The 16,472-nt window shown below is 40.1% G+C and overlaps 1 protein-coding gene across 1 annotated transcript in view; it reads left to right on the top strand.

Annotated features, from left to right (window-relative positions):
* Positions 1-16,472, top strand: part of INSRR (insulin receptor related receptor) — a 736,218-nt gene that overhangs the window by 704,708 nt on the left and 15,038 nt on the right. The window contains exons 18-21 of the mRNA XM_086945015.1: positions 5,047-5,157; positions 5,877-6,036; positions 9,064-9,193; positions 13,114-13,248. Of these exons, the coding sequence (XP_086801141.1) occupies positions 5,047-5,157; positions 5,877-6,036; positions 9,064-9,193; positions 13,114-13,248 (536 nt within the window). The remainder of the gene's footprint in view (positions 1-5,046; positions 5,158-5,876; positions 6,037-9,063; positions 9,194-13,113; positions 13,249-16,472) is intronic.

Here is a 16,472-nt window from a genome sequence, read left to right as displayed (position 1 = left end):
CTCAGAGAGAAAAGTAGTATTAAACTCTACAAATATCATCTGTCTCAATATGAGAGTGGTGACAACATTGGGAACATTTTGGCTTACAAAGTTGCTGATGAGAAGGCTAATACATTATTCAAGTCAATTAAGGGACCGAATAATACTATTTACAACCAACCAGTATAGATAATGGAGCAATTTGTTAATTATTATAGTAATCTGTATACCCCTGAAAATTATCCTCTTATGAACAGTATACAAACGTACATCAATAATAATCTGATGAATGATAGAGAAATAGAAGGAATGGGGCAATTGGTTGAAAATATCACTAATACAGAGATAAGACTTGCAATTGCATATTTTCCCTCAGGCAAGGCTGCGGCGGAGGATATGCTACCCATAGAACTTTATAAAATATGTATTGATGAATTACTCCCTCTTCTCAGTTTAGTTAATAATTCGATTGGTGAAACTGGAAAAGCTCCTAATTCGTGGGATACAACCAAGATAGTGTTTTTCTTAAAAAAGAATAAACCTGCTAATGAGTGTGGGTCATATAGACCCATATCACTCATTAACGCGGATGCAAAAGCATTCGCGAAAGTTTTAGCCATGCGACTTGCCCCCCTAATGCCAAACAACAACAACATGGATTTATTATTGGTAGGGACACCACAGCCCATGTAAATATGGCGATAACCGCCTTCGATGTAGCGGCAATCAGCTCAACCCCACTCAGTATGATATTGTTGGATGCTGAGAAAGCTTTCGACTGAGTGGGGTGGGACTATCTTTGGGCTGCAATGATGGCATACGGCTTTAAGGGCCAATATCTAAGATGGATGCAGGCATTATATGATCATCCTACTGCGAAAATCAGCTATGTTGGCATGACATCCTCTAACTTTATAAAAGCTAGGGGCACTCGGCAAGGGTGTCCTTTGTCACCCTTGCTGTTTGCACTCTCTATCGAACCATTTAATAATGCGCTACAGGCCCTATCCACTATCGTTCCTTTTGAATATTGCCTAAACTCTCTTAAAATTATGGCTTACGCTGATGATATCGCTATATATTCTACTGATGTGGCAAAAGCTTTATCAGGGATAACAGAGGAGGCTAATAGCTTCGGGGCAATCTCTGGATACAAATTAAATATAAACAAAACACAGGTTATAGTGAATTACAAACCTCAGGCCCCTGTCCAAGGGATATGCAGGACAGCTACATATTTAGGGATTAAAATTCATCTAAAATAAAAGAAATAATTACACTTAACTACGACTCTTTACTAAAAGAAGTGTCAGTTCTATTGAAAAAATGGCATAAGGTCCCACTCAGTCTTGTAGGTCGGATTAATTCAATAAAAATGAAGGTATTGCCAAAATTCCTTTATTTATTTAGATCAGTTCCTTTACGTGTTAAAAATCTTTTCTTTAAAAAACTAGAAGGGATCTTTAGCAGCTTTATCTGGGGTTACAAAAAAGCTTGTAGATCAATTTTCTTGCTTAAGCTCCCAATTATCAAATGAGGGTTACATTTCGCCAATGTTAGATTATACTTTTTTGCAACTTTTTTTGGTCACCTTCGTAGCCTGCTTAACTCTAATAACCAGTTTTATTTTCATCAATTCATGTTGGGCATAGATTCCAACCAGTTCTTAGCAAGAGTAAATGACCCTAATTACTTTAAAAGGGTTAAATACAAGACTACTAGGGAGACAGTCAGAATATGGAATCTGATACTGACTCTCTGTAAGACTTCTTTTTATCATCCTAAACTACTGCTGTGGGGCAATCCGGGGCTTCCCGGAATCTTTAGCGATGGTGCGGGGACCACAAAGGCTAACTTCGGTATTACTACTTTAGGGGATTTTTATGGTTCTGGTGGATTCTTAGACTTTGCAACACTTAAACTTCTTTACAATTTGACGGATTCTATGCACTTTAAATATATGCAAATTCTGGATTTTTTCATCCGCAAGATGAAGTTGATTGAAATCCCAGATTTGGATATTTGGACTCGTCTGTACTCTGAAATATCTAAATCACTAATAAGTGAGGGCTATAAACGCCTTAATCAATACAAGGCGGATGACTGTATAAAACTTGCCACAAAGTGGACTATAAGACTAGGCACTAATATAACTTCTAGTCGGATTTCAGCCTCACTTTGTAGCATTAATCGTGTGGTTCAGTCATCTAGTTTAAGGCTCCAGCTATATAAAACTATATGTCTCTTATATTATACCCCGCAAAAAATATCAAAATGGTCTAAAAATAGCCCATCAAATGATCGTTCTAAATGTCCCAAATGCGATCTAATGGCGGCAGACTTTGAACATATGTTACTTTTATGCCTGGCATTGTCTGAGTTCTGGTCTGGATTCGAAAACATTCTTAATCAGAAACAGATTATTCTTTCTCCCTTCTCAGTGAGCACTGTTTTATTAGATAAACAATCAATAATCTGTCCATATAAAGATCTAATCACTATTTTATTTTCATGTTATAGATTGACTATTGCTAGGGCTTGGATTTCTTTAAAACCACAGCACATTATGGAATGGTGGACTCTGGTTAATGAAATTTACACCATGGAGTTAGCATTAGCTAAAATAAGGGGAGTGCGATCAATGATGAAACTGCATAAAATCTGGGGAATCTTTTTATAACCATATTGTAACATCTCCTCTGTGCTTAATGAATGTTAAGGATTATCGATTGTGAAGGCTGCAAATGTATTTACTTTATCAAGTTTAATATAAACTTATGACTGATTGAATTCCTTTGATCCGGCAAAAATTGTATCTCTGTATGGATTTGTTATCATTCTATTGTTTCACTTTAAATCTTTAAATGCTTCTTAAATTATTGTTCTGTTTTTTTTCCCGTGTTGTCAATAAAAATATATTTAAAAAAAAAAAAAAACATCTAGAGCTATCCAACCAAGAATCACAGAACATCGTTCTGCTATTAGAACAGCTAAGTTAAATACACCTCTAGGAAAACACTTCTTAGAATTGCACCACAAATCAGAAGAAATTCGATAGCGAATTTTAGAAAAGATTAACCTACAAGGTGATAAAGGTGGTCTCAAAATACGTAAGAAACGAGAAGTCTATTGGATCTTCTCACTTAATACATTCAAAAATGGGTTAAACAACGAATTGCCATGGGCAAATGCTATTACTTGAGAAATTCAATGTAAAACAGGATTATTGTGGAATTCTGCTGATAATAGTGGTTGAGAATTTTAATATATAACATGATTAATCTGGAACTCTGCATATAGTATTGGCTGATTAGTATTCATGTATGTTTTTCCTTAATAACCAGTACAATAGCAGACAAACTATTTTGAACTTTATAGCGGCAATTGTAAATTATTTGCCCTATTTTGATTTACAATCCTGTTGTTATGTGGAATCCACATCAATTTCAGTTAGGAAATACTCCCTATGGCATACGTAATTGGTAGGTTCACAGTCTAGTCATTTTTTACCTGTTACAGCATTAGATAGCGCAACAACTAATTAGATTAGTCACCCGTAAAACTTTGCGACTTGACGTCAAGTCTTCATTACCCCGTGACTGTTTTATGTTTAGGCGCTCCAAATATTTAAGACCATAGAGTATCTAGGTCAGATCGGTAATAAAAACTAGACCGTCAAGACGCCCGTAGTCTGTCTGCACGGAACATTTCACGCATTGGGATATCATTGAGGAAGTAGAGAATACCAAGCTGCTATACCGAATATTAGAGTAGACCCCTTTTAAAAATATGTACATTTGTTTAATGAAATTTATAGCTAGAGACTTTTTTAGTTTGACGTGTCTCGTTCTTATATTTTTTAATACAGGAATTTATCCCCACTAACTGGCTGTTCGCCATCAACGCGGACCACCACACTTAATTTTTATCATGACATGCAACGTACTAAATATCAGGTAAACTAATTTTAGATATAGACTAGTTAACCATTTTATTTAAACTATGAAGAATCAACACAATAAATTGTAGTTTTTCACCTCTTAGATTACCAACAAGTCCACGTTCAAATATTGAACAGGAAGTGACAATATACATTAAGAGGTGGTGATTACGGTGATAGATCCAACAACCGGTCACGAATAATAAAAGGTAGAATCCATAAAACAGCCCAAGATTGATATTCAGGCGATTTTATTGAGTTGTCGCTAGAAGGTTTACTAATGTATTTTTATAGTTTTTATCCACAGAATACAATATACGGGGAATCTCAAATTCAGCGAGCCCCTTGCCAGTTCTCTATACATATACAGAAAGCTCTTGAATAGAGTGATATATAGTATGTTTTTCTCAGTGTAACTTCAAGTAAGGAATGATTTTAAATGAATACATGTAATTTATCAATGTGAATTGTCTTAGTATATTTTTATTATTTTCAGATTATTTGTGGCATGTCCTGATGAAGGCATACTTTACGCCGAAACGCGCGTCGAAGATTTATTATTCTGCAACTTTTTGGTTTTTAATTGTGATTCCCTTTATTTGTGAATTCCACCTATGTCAATCATGTATAAAACAGTTAAGATCATGATGCTTTTTAAATGTGAATACATTTGTGTTTTTAGCTTACAAATGTAATTATGTTGATGGAGTATTGAATAACTGACATTACATTTTTGCATTTTTTGTACTCTGGTCGTTACACTGAGTTCATTATTATTACATACATAAATCATATTGATATAATTTAGTTGCCTAGGAATTTATTTTTCATTGTGTATTACCCTGTCATAGGAAGTATACTAACAATTTATCAGGGGGTCCTTGTTACTCACATGCAGAGTCAATATAAACATTCCCTTGACAGCACTATTAATTTGATGTGCATCTTATGTTGTCATATTGTGCTATGGATTTCTTCTAATATGCTCTTCCATCCTTTGGGTTTCATGGTGCTTAAGATACTTATTGGGAACCATGTCTTGTCTCAAAATTATCTTCTGTTTAGTCACATTTATTAAGACTTATCAAACCTGTGATACTTGTGTCTTTCTTTCTTTCCCCCAAAAGGTGCGCCTATTAGGAGTGGTGTCACAGGGCCAGCCAGCTTTGGTCATAATGGAGTTGATGACCAGGGGGGATTTGAAAAGTTATCTTCGCTCCCTCAGACCAGAGTCAGAGGTAATCCATCTTGTTTACTCACTAAAAGTAGTTTTTTGCAGAGTTTCCACTTTAAAACCTTTATTTAGTAGATGTTGTTAATCAGCTGTTTTTAAAATGTGCAAACTTTGCAAATTTAAAAAGCAAACTTTGCAAATTTAAAAAGTTCAAGAAATTCTGAAGTTTGCAAAACTAAAGTACCACATCTTTGTCCGCCCCAACTTATTTACGTAAATATGAAATTTATCAACTATTCTAATACACATGCATACGTCTTAGAAATGTTTCTCAGTAGACATGTTAAACACTACACAGAATTAAAAAGTGAGGGATTGTTCATTATGACTTAATCCTGTATGCAGTATAGTTTAGCTTCATATGTGGTTTGACTTTGACACTTGCAGTTTGAATTGGTGCGATGATGAGTTTTTCTTTTCAACATGTATTAGTTCTCTGTTTGATACTGGGTGATGAAATTGGTGATTCAAGTTTTACAGCAAAAGCTCATGACTTGATGGGCTTTGGCACATGTGTTTTTCTGATTTGCAGTTAAACTTAGCAATGTACAGTATAATCGGGTGTTGTGTGGCTCAAGCCATTGACAGGTCTGTAAGGGGTTATGATTTAATATCATGTGTAATTCTGTTAGGTTCAAAGGGCAATATGTTGCGGTCCTATGTGTTATGTCACCTGGCTTATAGTCAGTCTTGCTTAACCCTATAATTTTCCTGTCTCTCTAGAACAACCCTGGCCTACCACTTCCCACACTGAAGGACATGATCCAAATGGCAGGTGAAATAGCTGATGGGATGGCTTATCTCAATGCCAAGAAATTTGTCCACCGGGATCTGGCTGCCCGCAACTGCATGGTAGCCGAAGATTTCACTGTGAAGATTGGAGGTGGGTACTCATATATGAACACCTTTTTTAAAGATCATTTCTCATCTACATGCAGCAGTATTTTTCCTTTAGACAGTCATCAGCATATCGCTGCTTCACAAATATATTTATATTTGCTTCATGTAAAAGAAAAGCGTTTCCGGATTTCATTGGATACATCATCCCCTAGACAGGCAACCACCTGCCGTTGTAAAAACTAGACTTTCACTGGATTAAGCACTCGTTTGTGTTTTAGGAAATGCTAATCGCAGCTTTACCACAGTAGGGTCACCATCATACAATGAATGTCTCTGTTAAATATTTCCAGGAAATATCTTTTTTGGGCAAACTGACCATTAGAAACGAATCAAAACAACTACTGTTTTCAATTTTTTACTTGAAATTACCAAACTGATTTATTTTAAAAAACAGATTGAATTTGGGTGGTTTGGCCATAACATCACATTGCCTGTGAAGACAACAGGTTTTCCCAATTGTAGGACTTGAAACCACACTTTGTCTTTGCTTTGGATACTTCTTGGGCTGCTAAAAGTTTAAGTTTCTTGCTAGCTTAGGATCTCCTTTTCTAAACATAATCAATATGCAGCCCATGTCTCCATTTTTGAAATGTTGTTTTTAAACGTACAAATGCCACATTCCTGCTTTTCATGATATATTTTTCCTCATGGATTAATGTATAACATATGTTAGCCTCCATGGCATACATTGTGTCTTTCAAGAGTTCCACTTGTGGTAACACAGTAGTAGTAGGATCTATCTCAGTAAGTAGCAGTCTTATGCAGTACTTTCTTAAAGAGCCTTTTATGAAACACAAGAGAAGATAAACAAGTTACTTACCTTCCATAAATCCTTATCTGGTTGATGCTCTAAGATTCCTTACCTTAAATTATCCCCAGGGGTCAGATTGGATCCGGAGATATTTCATGAGCTGTAACCCTGCGCACTGACAGGAGGTATAATTCAACTCTGCATGGTTTAGTCCGGGCTGGAAGTGACTTACAAAGTGCTTAGATAGGCGCCACGCAAGTAAGCAGTAGTCAGTTATTTTCTTTCCACAATTCCACGCCAGTCATTCCAGATCCAGAGAGACTTATCCCAAATCACTTTTTTGACCGGATTTTTTTGGGGGAAGTTTTTTAGATTTGTCTTCTCGTGTGGCAGGATTTCCTTGGGGAAGGCTATATTCAAGCCCTACGGAGCCTGTCACCGGCAGATGTCAGCAAGAGACCCTCACCTTGTCTCAGTCCTCTGATCAGGCTGCCCCTTCGGGAGGATCTTCTGTAGCAGCACAGGAGGGTTCTCCACCTGAACATGTCAACACTCTGCCTTAATGCGTGGAGATTGAGCAGTGACAGTTGACAGCTTTCGATCATCTGCAGTGTTATTTTGGCAGCCCGGCGTCCCTCCACCAAGATGGTATACGCCGGCCATTGGAATAAATTTGTGTTATGGTGCGCTGGGGAACAGATTCATCCCTTATCTGCTCCCCTTTCCTAGGTTCTTTTGTTTATCCTGACCCTATCCCAGAAGGGCTCTGTATTGGGCACTTTAAAGGGTTATTTATTGTCCATCTCCGCATTCTTTTGGCTGCCCGATCAGCCCTCTCTCTTCAAGTCCCCTGTTGTAAATAGTTTCCGTAAAGGTCTACAACTCGTTTCCCCCAGCTCCCCTTCTCCTGCCTCAATGGGATCTTAACTTGGTTCTTACTTTCTTAATGAGCACTCCCTTTGAGTCACTTCATTTTTTACCTCTTAGGCTCCTAGCCATCAAGAAGGCTATTCTGGTGGCAATTACAAATGCCCAGAGGATCAGTGAGCTACAGGCACTGTCCTCTCAGACTTCCTGCATCTCCTTTTTCCCTGATAAACTGGTCCTTTGAACTCGAGAATCCTTCTAGCCAAAGGTAGTCACCCCATTCCACATAGGTCAGTCCATCGCTTTGCCTACCTTTTATGCTCTGCCTCATCCCTCCAAGGAAGAGGGAGAGACTCCACCGGCTAATCCCAAAAAAAGAACGATGTTGCTCTCCCTTGACTGCACAAAACCATTCCGGGTGGACAATCATCGTTTTGAGGGGTATATCGGGCCAAGAATGGGAAAGCTGAGTAGAAATGGATAATCTCCTTATGGACAATGCTCTGCATTAAAATCTGCTACGCTTTGGCTAAATGGCAATTACCTGACGGTTTGCATGCTCATTCCACCATGCTCATTCCACCAGAGCCAAGCCTATGACCACTGCGTTAGCATACAAAGTTCTGGTCCTGGACAACTGCCAGGTAGCAATTTGGGCATCTCTGCACACGTTTACTAAGCACTTCTGCCTGGACTGTCAGTTCTGTAGGATTGAGCACTTGTCCTGTACGGTCATGCAGGACTTTTAAATGTGTAATTGTTCCTCAGAACAACCCTCTGGGAGGTATTGCTTGGGTGTCTATTCTAAGGTAAGGAATCTGCGGCTAAAAGTCTCTATCAGATGAACAAATTACTTACCTTCGGTTCATGCCGTATATGGTAGGGAGTCTATCTAGCTGAAGATTTCTTACCCACCACCCATCCTCCCGCCCTGCAAACAGATTTCTAGGGTCAAGACTGTTCCTCTTTCAGGGTCCTAGTTTTCAACACCAGTGGTCAGTGTTGTTTGTGGCACCAAAACGATGCCACCTATCAGTGAGCAAGGGTCCTACTCACAAAAATGTTCTGAATCTAGTCTAACGCCTGATGATAATTCTGAAGTAAGGATTCTGCGGCTAGAAGTCTTGATCAGATGCACTATTTCTATGAAGTTTCTTTTTCCATCCAATGAAACAATGCCTTACTTAGCAAAAAGTATTCGTTTACACAACATTGTAGACAGGCTGCAAAGCTCAACGGTTATACAGAATATATTTGCGAGGATTGTTGACCAGCGTAATGTTTCTTTTTGTATAACACCAGTTATTATTTTTCTGGACTACATAGCTTTCCGTGCAAATGATACAAATGTTCTGATTTGTGGTTTTTTTTGTTTCTCTCTTTTTGCTCAAGACTTTGGCATGACCCGTGACATTTATGAGACAGAGTATTACCGGAAAGGTGGCAAGGGGCTGCTTCCTGTTAGATGGATGTCTCCAGAATCCCTCAAGGATGGCATCTTTACCCCTCATTCTGATGTCTGGTGAGTTTATAAGAGCAAGTTTTGTGCCAGGTGAAAACTATATGGCTTTGCTCTGTAGGATGCGGCAAAGGATCTCCTTCTGTTGTCGAGAGTGCTGTGAGAGGGATTGTGAAAACTTTGCTAATGTCACTTGTATATTGATTTTGCACCTTGTTTCCAGATAGTATTTTACGATTAAGGATGTTGTAGTGCTCGTTTTGCTGATTTCAGAATCAAGTCAAGTCAGAGAATTTATATAGCGCACTACATACCCAGAGGGTCTCAAGGCGCTTAGAAGGGGAGGAGGATTACTTGTCAAATATCCACGTTTTAAGTTGCTTTCTGAATGCTAGGTGGTTCTGGGTAAGGCGAAGGTAAGCGGGGAGTGAGTTCCATGTTTTAGCAGCCAGGTATGAGAAGGATCTGCCTCCCATGGTGGTCTTGTTGATGCGAGGTACAGTGGCGAGGGCTTGGTTGGAAGAACGTAGTTGGCGGGAGGGGGTGTAGAAGGACAGTCGAGAGTTGAGGCAATCTGGTCCGATGTCGTAGAGTGATTTGTGTGCGTGGGTTAGCAGACGGAAAGTGATCCTCTCATTGACAGGTAGCCAGTGGAGGTCTTTAAGGTGACCAGAGATGTGTTTGTTGCGTGGAATGTCTAGTATGATCCTGGCTGAGGCGTTTTGGATTCGTTGGAGTTTCTTCTGGAGTTTAGCGGTAGTGCCTGCGTAGAGGGTGTTTCCGTAGTCCAGTCGGCTCGTGACCAGAGCATGGGTGACTGTTTTCCTTGTTTCGGTGGGGATCCAGCTAAATGTTTTTCTGAGCATGCGAAGAATGTTGAAGCAGGAAGAGGATACGGCGCTGACTTGTCTGTTCATTGAGAGTGAGGAATCCAGGATGATGCCTAGGTTCCGTGCGTGGTCTGTCGGGATGGGTGCTTTTCCAAGGGCTTCCGGCCACCAGGAGTCGTCCCATGCAGAGGGGGATGTACCTAAGATGAGGACTTCTGTTTTGTCTGAGTTCAGTTTCAGACGGCTTTGTTTCATCCATTCGGCAACTTCTTTCATTCCTTCGTGTAGGTTAGTTTTGGCGGTGCTGGGGTCATTGGTGAGAGAGAGGATTAGTTGAGTGTCATCCGCGTAAGAGATGATGTTGAGGTTGTGTTGGCGGGCGATGGCCGCGAGGGGGCTCATGTATACGTTGAAGAGGGTGGGGCTGAGTGAGGATCCTTGTGGTACGCCACAGATGACTTCAGTGGCCTCGGACTTGAATGGTGGGAGGCGGACTCTCTGGGTTCTTCCGGTGAGGAACGAGGTGATCCATTCAAGAGCTTTTCCTTGGATTCCGATGTTATTGAGGCGTTGTAGAAGGGTGCTGTGGCAGACTGTGTCGAATGCTGCAGAGAGGTCGAGGAGGATGAGGGCGACTGTGTCTCCATTGTCCAGTAGAGTTCGAATGTCGTCTGTTGCTGCGATGAGGGCGGTCTCAGTGCTGTGTTTTGCTCGGAAGCCAGATTGTGAGGATTCAAGGGATTTGTTGGCTTCTAGGAAGGCGGCGAGCTGGTTGTTGACAGCTTTCTCGATGACTTTGGCCGGGAATGGAAGGAGCGAGATGGGGCGGTAATTTTTGAGTTCGGTGGGGTCCGCTGTGGGTTTTTTCAGAAGGGCGGTGAGTTCAGCGTGTTTCCAGTCTTCCGGGAAGGTGACGGAGTTGAAGGAGCAGTTGATGACGTCTCGGAGGTGCGGTGCTATGACGAAGTCCGCTTTGTTGAAGATGTGGTGAGGACATGGGTCTGTGGGGGATCCTGAGTGGATGGAATTCATCAGGCGGATTGTGTCCTCAGTGGAGATTGGGTTCCAGTCGTTAAGGGTGTTCACGGGGGGAGAATGTTCAGCAAATGGTAGGGTGGGTTGGTTTCCGGGTTGGTTGTTGAAGCTGTTGTGGATGTCTGCAATCTTGTTGTGGAAGAATGAGGCTAGGGAGTCGCAGAGGGCTTGAGAGGGGGTGATGTCGTTGGAGTTGGCCGAGGAATTGGAAAATTCCTTGACGATGTTGAAAAGTTCCTTGCTGTTGTGGGCGTTGTTGTCAAGTCGATCCTTGAATGCTGTTTTCTTGGCCTTACGGATTAGTTGGTGGTGAGTGCGGGTGGCGTTTTTGAAGGCGTCCTTGGTGCTAGTGGTTGGGTCTTTTTTCCAGGCCTTTTCAAGGGAGCGGCAGAGTTTCTTGGACTTCTTAAGATCATCGTTGAACCATGAGGCCTTCTTGTTACCAGGTTTGCTTTGACGTTTTTTCAGTGGTGCTAAGGTGTCGGCGGTGTTGGATAACCATAGGGTGAGGTTGGCGGCGGCTTCGTTTGCGTTAGAAGAGTGGGCTGGGGTGTTTAGAAGGAGCGATGCGGCGATCTGGTCTGTGGTGGTTTTGTTCCAGTTTCTTTGCAGAGTTGGTTGGAGGTGGTTGGTGGGTTTTGGTTTGTTGTAGGTGAAGTGAACGCAGCTGTGGTCAGTCCAGAGGAGATCCGTAGTGTGGCTGAAGGAGACATGATTGCTGGAGGTGAAATCAGTGACCAGAGGCATAATAATACTGCATACTTGATAGTCTGCAGGATAAAACCGAAAATAACGACTAAACCAAGGAAAGGAAGGGAGCAATAAGGGAGACTGGATGAGCAAGCTGGTATCAGATGGTTGGTTGTACCAGGTATTAGAAGAAACACTCATGGAAATGGACCCCAATGGAAGAGTGAAAAACATGTGTAAAACCTCAATCATGTTCTTAACAAAGGTCCTCAGTAGATACAGGTTTTTTTTTAGGAGTAACCATGAAACTTGGCTAACGGGGCATGATAGAACAGTTTGGATATCTCGGGTAAGATGGAGTAACTCACCTTGTGCAGTGCAGGTGTGGGAGAAAGTGGTTTGAGAAATGGCTTACCAAGCTTCCAAGAGGCTGGGTCCTGGACTATCTAGAGGTTTTAAATAACACTGAGTGGATCTTCTTCATAAAAGAATTTCTCATAGTGAAAATACCCAACAAACAGAGAATTAAATAGTGATCAAAGTAAAGATGAATTTGGGCATCAGATAGACTTGATGTAAATAACTCTGTCTCAGCCCATGGGCACTTGTGTATTAGACCAAAAATCTACTGATTTTCATGGGCACCAGTCCACCGCTGATCAATGGTCAATATCGCAAGAAAGCCTAAAGCACAACATTGGTGGCCTCTCAAATAAGAACGCTTATGCCCTTTTGAAAGAAAACACATTTACCACATCTGTTTATTCAATCAACTATAATATTAATAGATGAAAAATACTCAAAACATAAAATACAGCTGCACAGTAGCTGGCATAGCGTGCTGTTTCAGGTGAGTTAAAGTCAAAACACAGAACCAGGGACTTACATCTCGGTACTTACTAGCTCCCAGAGATGAAAGATCAGTGATGCTTGTTGTTAACAGTCAAGTCATAAAACAAGGATTTGCAAATACTCTTTAAAGGTTAGGAAACAGTGTTATTTGTATGTGCTTCAAGATTCCCAAACGTCTGTGCACTTGTAAGAGTGCTGAAAAGGATCACAATTATGCTGTGAGACTTACAGAATGAGACTACATTAGAAAGAAGAAAGTTGTGATTGGGAATGCTGGAGTCAGTGAGTTCACATTTAATTAGTCTGCATGCATTTGATTCCATTGCTTTACCTTTGCCTGTGACATTACAAATGGGTGTTTTCCAGTCTCAGCTGTCCCCAAAATACACTATCTTACCTGCACTAGCTTTATAACAATAACAAAAACTTGATGTTAAGAAGATCTATCTTAACATCAGGTTTTTTATTGTTATAATTGATCCTATTGGCTAGTGAAGAGGTAGGTAAGTTATGTTCAGATCACTGATGCTCTGATTGGATGGTTAAGTAAACCACATTTCATTCTGGCCCTCTCAGGTCCTTCGGAGTTGTGCTGTGGGAGATCGCCACACTGGCAGAGCAGCCTTATCAGGGGATGTCCAATGAGCAGGTCCTTCACTTCGTGATCGACAACGGAGTCTTGGAAAAACCAGAGAACTGCCCGGAAAAACTGTGAGTACAGCTTATGAAGTACTAAGCTGAAAGGATGGTTTTCTGTGCTGCAATTCAGTCCTTTTAGGTCCTGTATTTTTAATATTAAATACATCTTATAGGTATCCTCTCCGGAGCTTTAAAAGTAATATTACAGGAATATTGAGATCTAAGTCACTTTTTCGAATTTACCCCTGGGATCGTGAATTGATTTTGAAATGCAAAATGATGTTCCCATGAAGTCAGACACTCAGGCATTTGAAAGGGACATCAACAATACAAGGATGAGACTGGTAGTCACATATTTCAGAGCAGAGCCTAATTTGTAAAAATAATAATAATGAATAAGTGCCAGTGCTCTCACCAAGAGGCCACAGCAGCTTGCATTGGACATTGTCCCTGCCATGATGCCAAAGATAGTAACAACACAACTGCTAACGCTCACACTCATACAGGCGTGACAATTCAGACTATCACAGGCCTCCAAAGCTATAAGAATGGCTTGGGAGACAGGTGATAGTCATTTTAATGTATATTGAATTAATAATTAACTGTTGTGGTAATCTCTAAATTGGCCAGACATCGCCACCTTGTGGCAGGCTGTCATAAGTTCCGGTGTTGACAATTAAGTGCAGGTGCCGAGCCCTGGAAACAACCGGCTCAAAGGAAGCTCTAGAGAGGTAGGTGATGGAGAGCTTACGAAAATGATGGGAAGATTCTCTGGCTGCTTCATGCCTAAGGAAAGCAAGAGAGAGCAGTATCAACTAGACATAGAACAGGTAACCCTTTCTTTTGAGCAGTTAAACACATTTTATTAAAATATTTTAATACATTTATCAAATTTACAAGAGCGTGAATATCATTTTCAAACTTCATTTCATATATTTTGTATTAAAAAGTGGTGAAAAGGAAATATAATTGAAACCGGTTTATTCATGTCCTTGTTGATTACTAGTAACAGGACAAGTAAGGGTTAGTAGTGCACACACTGCATTCCTAACTCTAAAAGTAAAAATGCAAGGCTAGCATTTTTAGAAAAAAAAATGACAAACTATCAGAAAAACACAACTTTGTAGAGTTGGAGTTCAAATAATGTTGTTCAACAAATCTATCAAGATATCTACCGAGCATATATATCTCGCTGCAACATATTACATCTTTTTAAATTCGTAAGTTCACAAAGACTCTCTTGCTAACTTCTGTAAGGCTAGTGTAACTATTCTAATCCTATTCTTATTAAATTGGGGGTGGGGTGGTATTTCCTTAATAATAGTTTAAGTGGTTTTCGAAATCTTTGAATTTAAATATTCATACATACTAGCAATTTTGGCACTACAGACCGGCTTCTAGGGCACCATGGTGTTTGTACCTGATTTTGGTTTACAAATTGTGGGCAGATTGCACTTGCGAATTGATTCTTCCCTACACAAAATCCTCAAGGCAGTTCCAGAAGAAATTTGCCATGGGAAAAAAGTGTATAAAAGTGAATACTGCACTGTATTCTTTTTTTCTCGCCGGTAAGACTGGACCAATGCATTATTCCCCAATTAAACTGGCACACTTGGAATCAGCCCCCCTCCCCCCACAGAGTTATAGCTTCCTATTTCACTATCCTCAGACTTTGCTCAAGACCAAATCTCTACTAAGCCCTGTTGAACAGATTTCCTTTAACCATCCACCAAGCACCTTCACCAGAAGCTCCAATAAAACAGGAGACTTTGTGAGCAGATGTGGGTTCACTTCCTCCTTTTATCCTTTTAAAACTCCATGCTGTATAAGGTCCAGCCACTTGGAGAAGGGGAAGCGGGGATTGGATCACCTTTGTAACTAAATTCTGACCATCTTACTAGGTTTTCCTGTGCACATACCAAGCTCTCTATCCACCACCTGCAGTATGTGTTCCATCAGCACTTACCTTCTTTGCAATTATTAAGGTCCGTTCATTATGGGGACATTTCAACCAGATCTTAAAGGGATGGTCGCTCAATGACGCCCTATACCCGGGGCACAACTTTTAGTGTCCTGTGATTGCCTTTGGTGATTGTTTAGTGACAAGCCAAGGGAACAAATTAAATTAACCATGACGACAACTCCGAGAGTGACACGTTTAAAAAAAACTAAAAAACACAGAAAACTGGAAACTTTTAAATCCTATGGAAATGCTTATTTTTTGAGTTGAGTTAACACTTTTAAAAAAATGTTTATTGAGCAGAGCAGATGCGCAATTCATACAATATACAATATTCAATGATTGGGAATAATAAAAAAAACTATAAGAAAGACGAACTAAGTCTGGAAAGATCTTTTAGTCAATAACATTATCAAGAAACAGCAAAAAACAATGTTCCTACTACCATGATTTCTAAAGTGCTAACAGTACTAAATGTTAAAATACAGCAGGGTTGACCAATAGCATACAATATTGTTGTTGTTTACCTTTACCTCCCAATACAGGTCGTATTCATTAAATGAATAAACATTCTATCCAATCAAGAAGCCCTGCTACATTAAAACATCATTGATTCTTCCCTTAGACATATAAAAAGAAAATGTGCCAAGTGCTAACGTTCCTACCTTTCTAATTTCAAAAGTGCTAACAGTGCTAAATACTAAAATATTATTGTAGGGTTAAACATCATTATTGTTGTTGTTTACCTTTGCCCCCCAATTTAGATCGTAGTCATTAATTGAGTAAACATTCTATCTAGGCAAAAGAGTCCTGCAACATTAAAGTGCAATCTTGAGTATCCTTGAGCATAAAAAAATAAAGTGCCAAGTGCTAAGGTGCTAAATATCAGTCATAGATTCCCAGACCTCAGAGAACTTCCTAACATTAGTAAACTTTTTCATTGCACCGACTCTCTTGGCGTAGGCCTCTTCAAGCCTCCTTGTCCTTAGCATTTTGTTCACCCATTTTGAGTAAGATGGTCCATCCTCAGACCTCCAATTTTGGAGGATTAGGGAACAAGCTACTAGGGAACAGATCGCCGTGTATGTCTCTTCGGCTTTGGTTAGATCAGACCTTTTTTTGGAGATGCCAAAAAGAGCCACCTCGGCCTCAGGGTCAAGCGTTTTATTAATGGCCTGGCTTATTGCCGACAAGATCTTACGCCAAAATGTTTCAAGTTTAAGACAAGTAAAAAATATATGTAGCCAATCGCCCCCACCTCGAGCCTGGCAACGAAAGCATTTATTTTCCACTCCGGGAAAACGTTTATTAAGAGCTTTCGGGGTGAAATAGGCCA

The sequence above is a fragment of the Lissotriton vulgaris genome, chromosome 12 (assembly GCF_964263255.1).
Source record: "Lissotriton vulgaris chromosome 12, aLisVul1.2, whole genome shotgun sequence".
Classification (NCBI taxonomy): domain Eukaryota; kingdom Metazoa; phylum Chordata; class Amphibia; order Caudata; family Salamandridae; genus Lissotriton; species Lissotriton vulgaris.
Note: the sequence above shows the minus strand (reverse complement) of the source record. Positions and strands in the feature narration are given on the sequence as shown.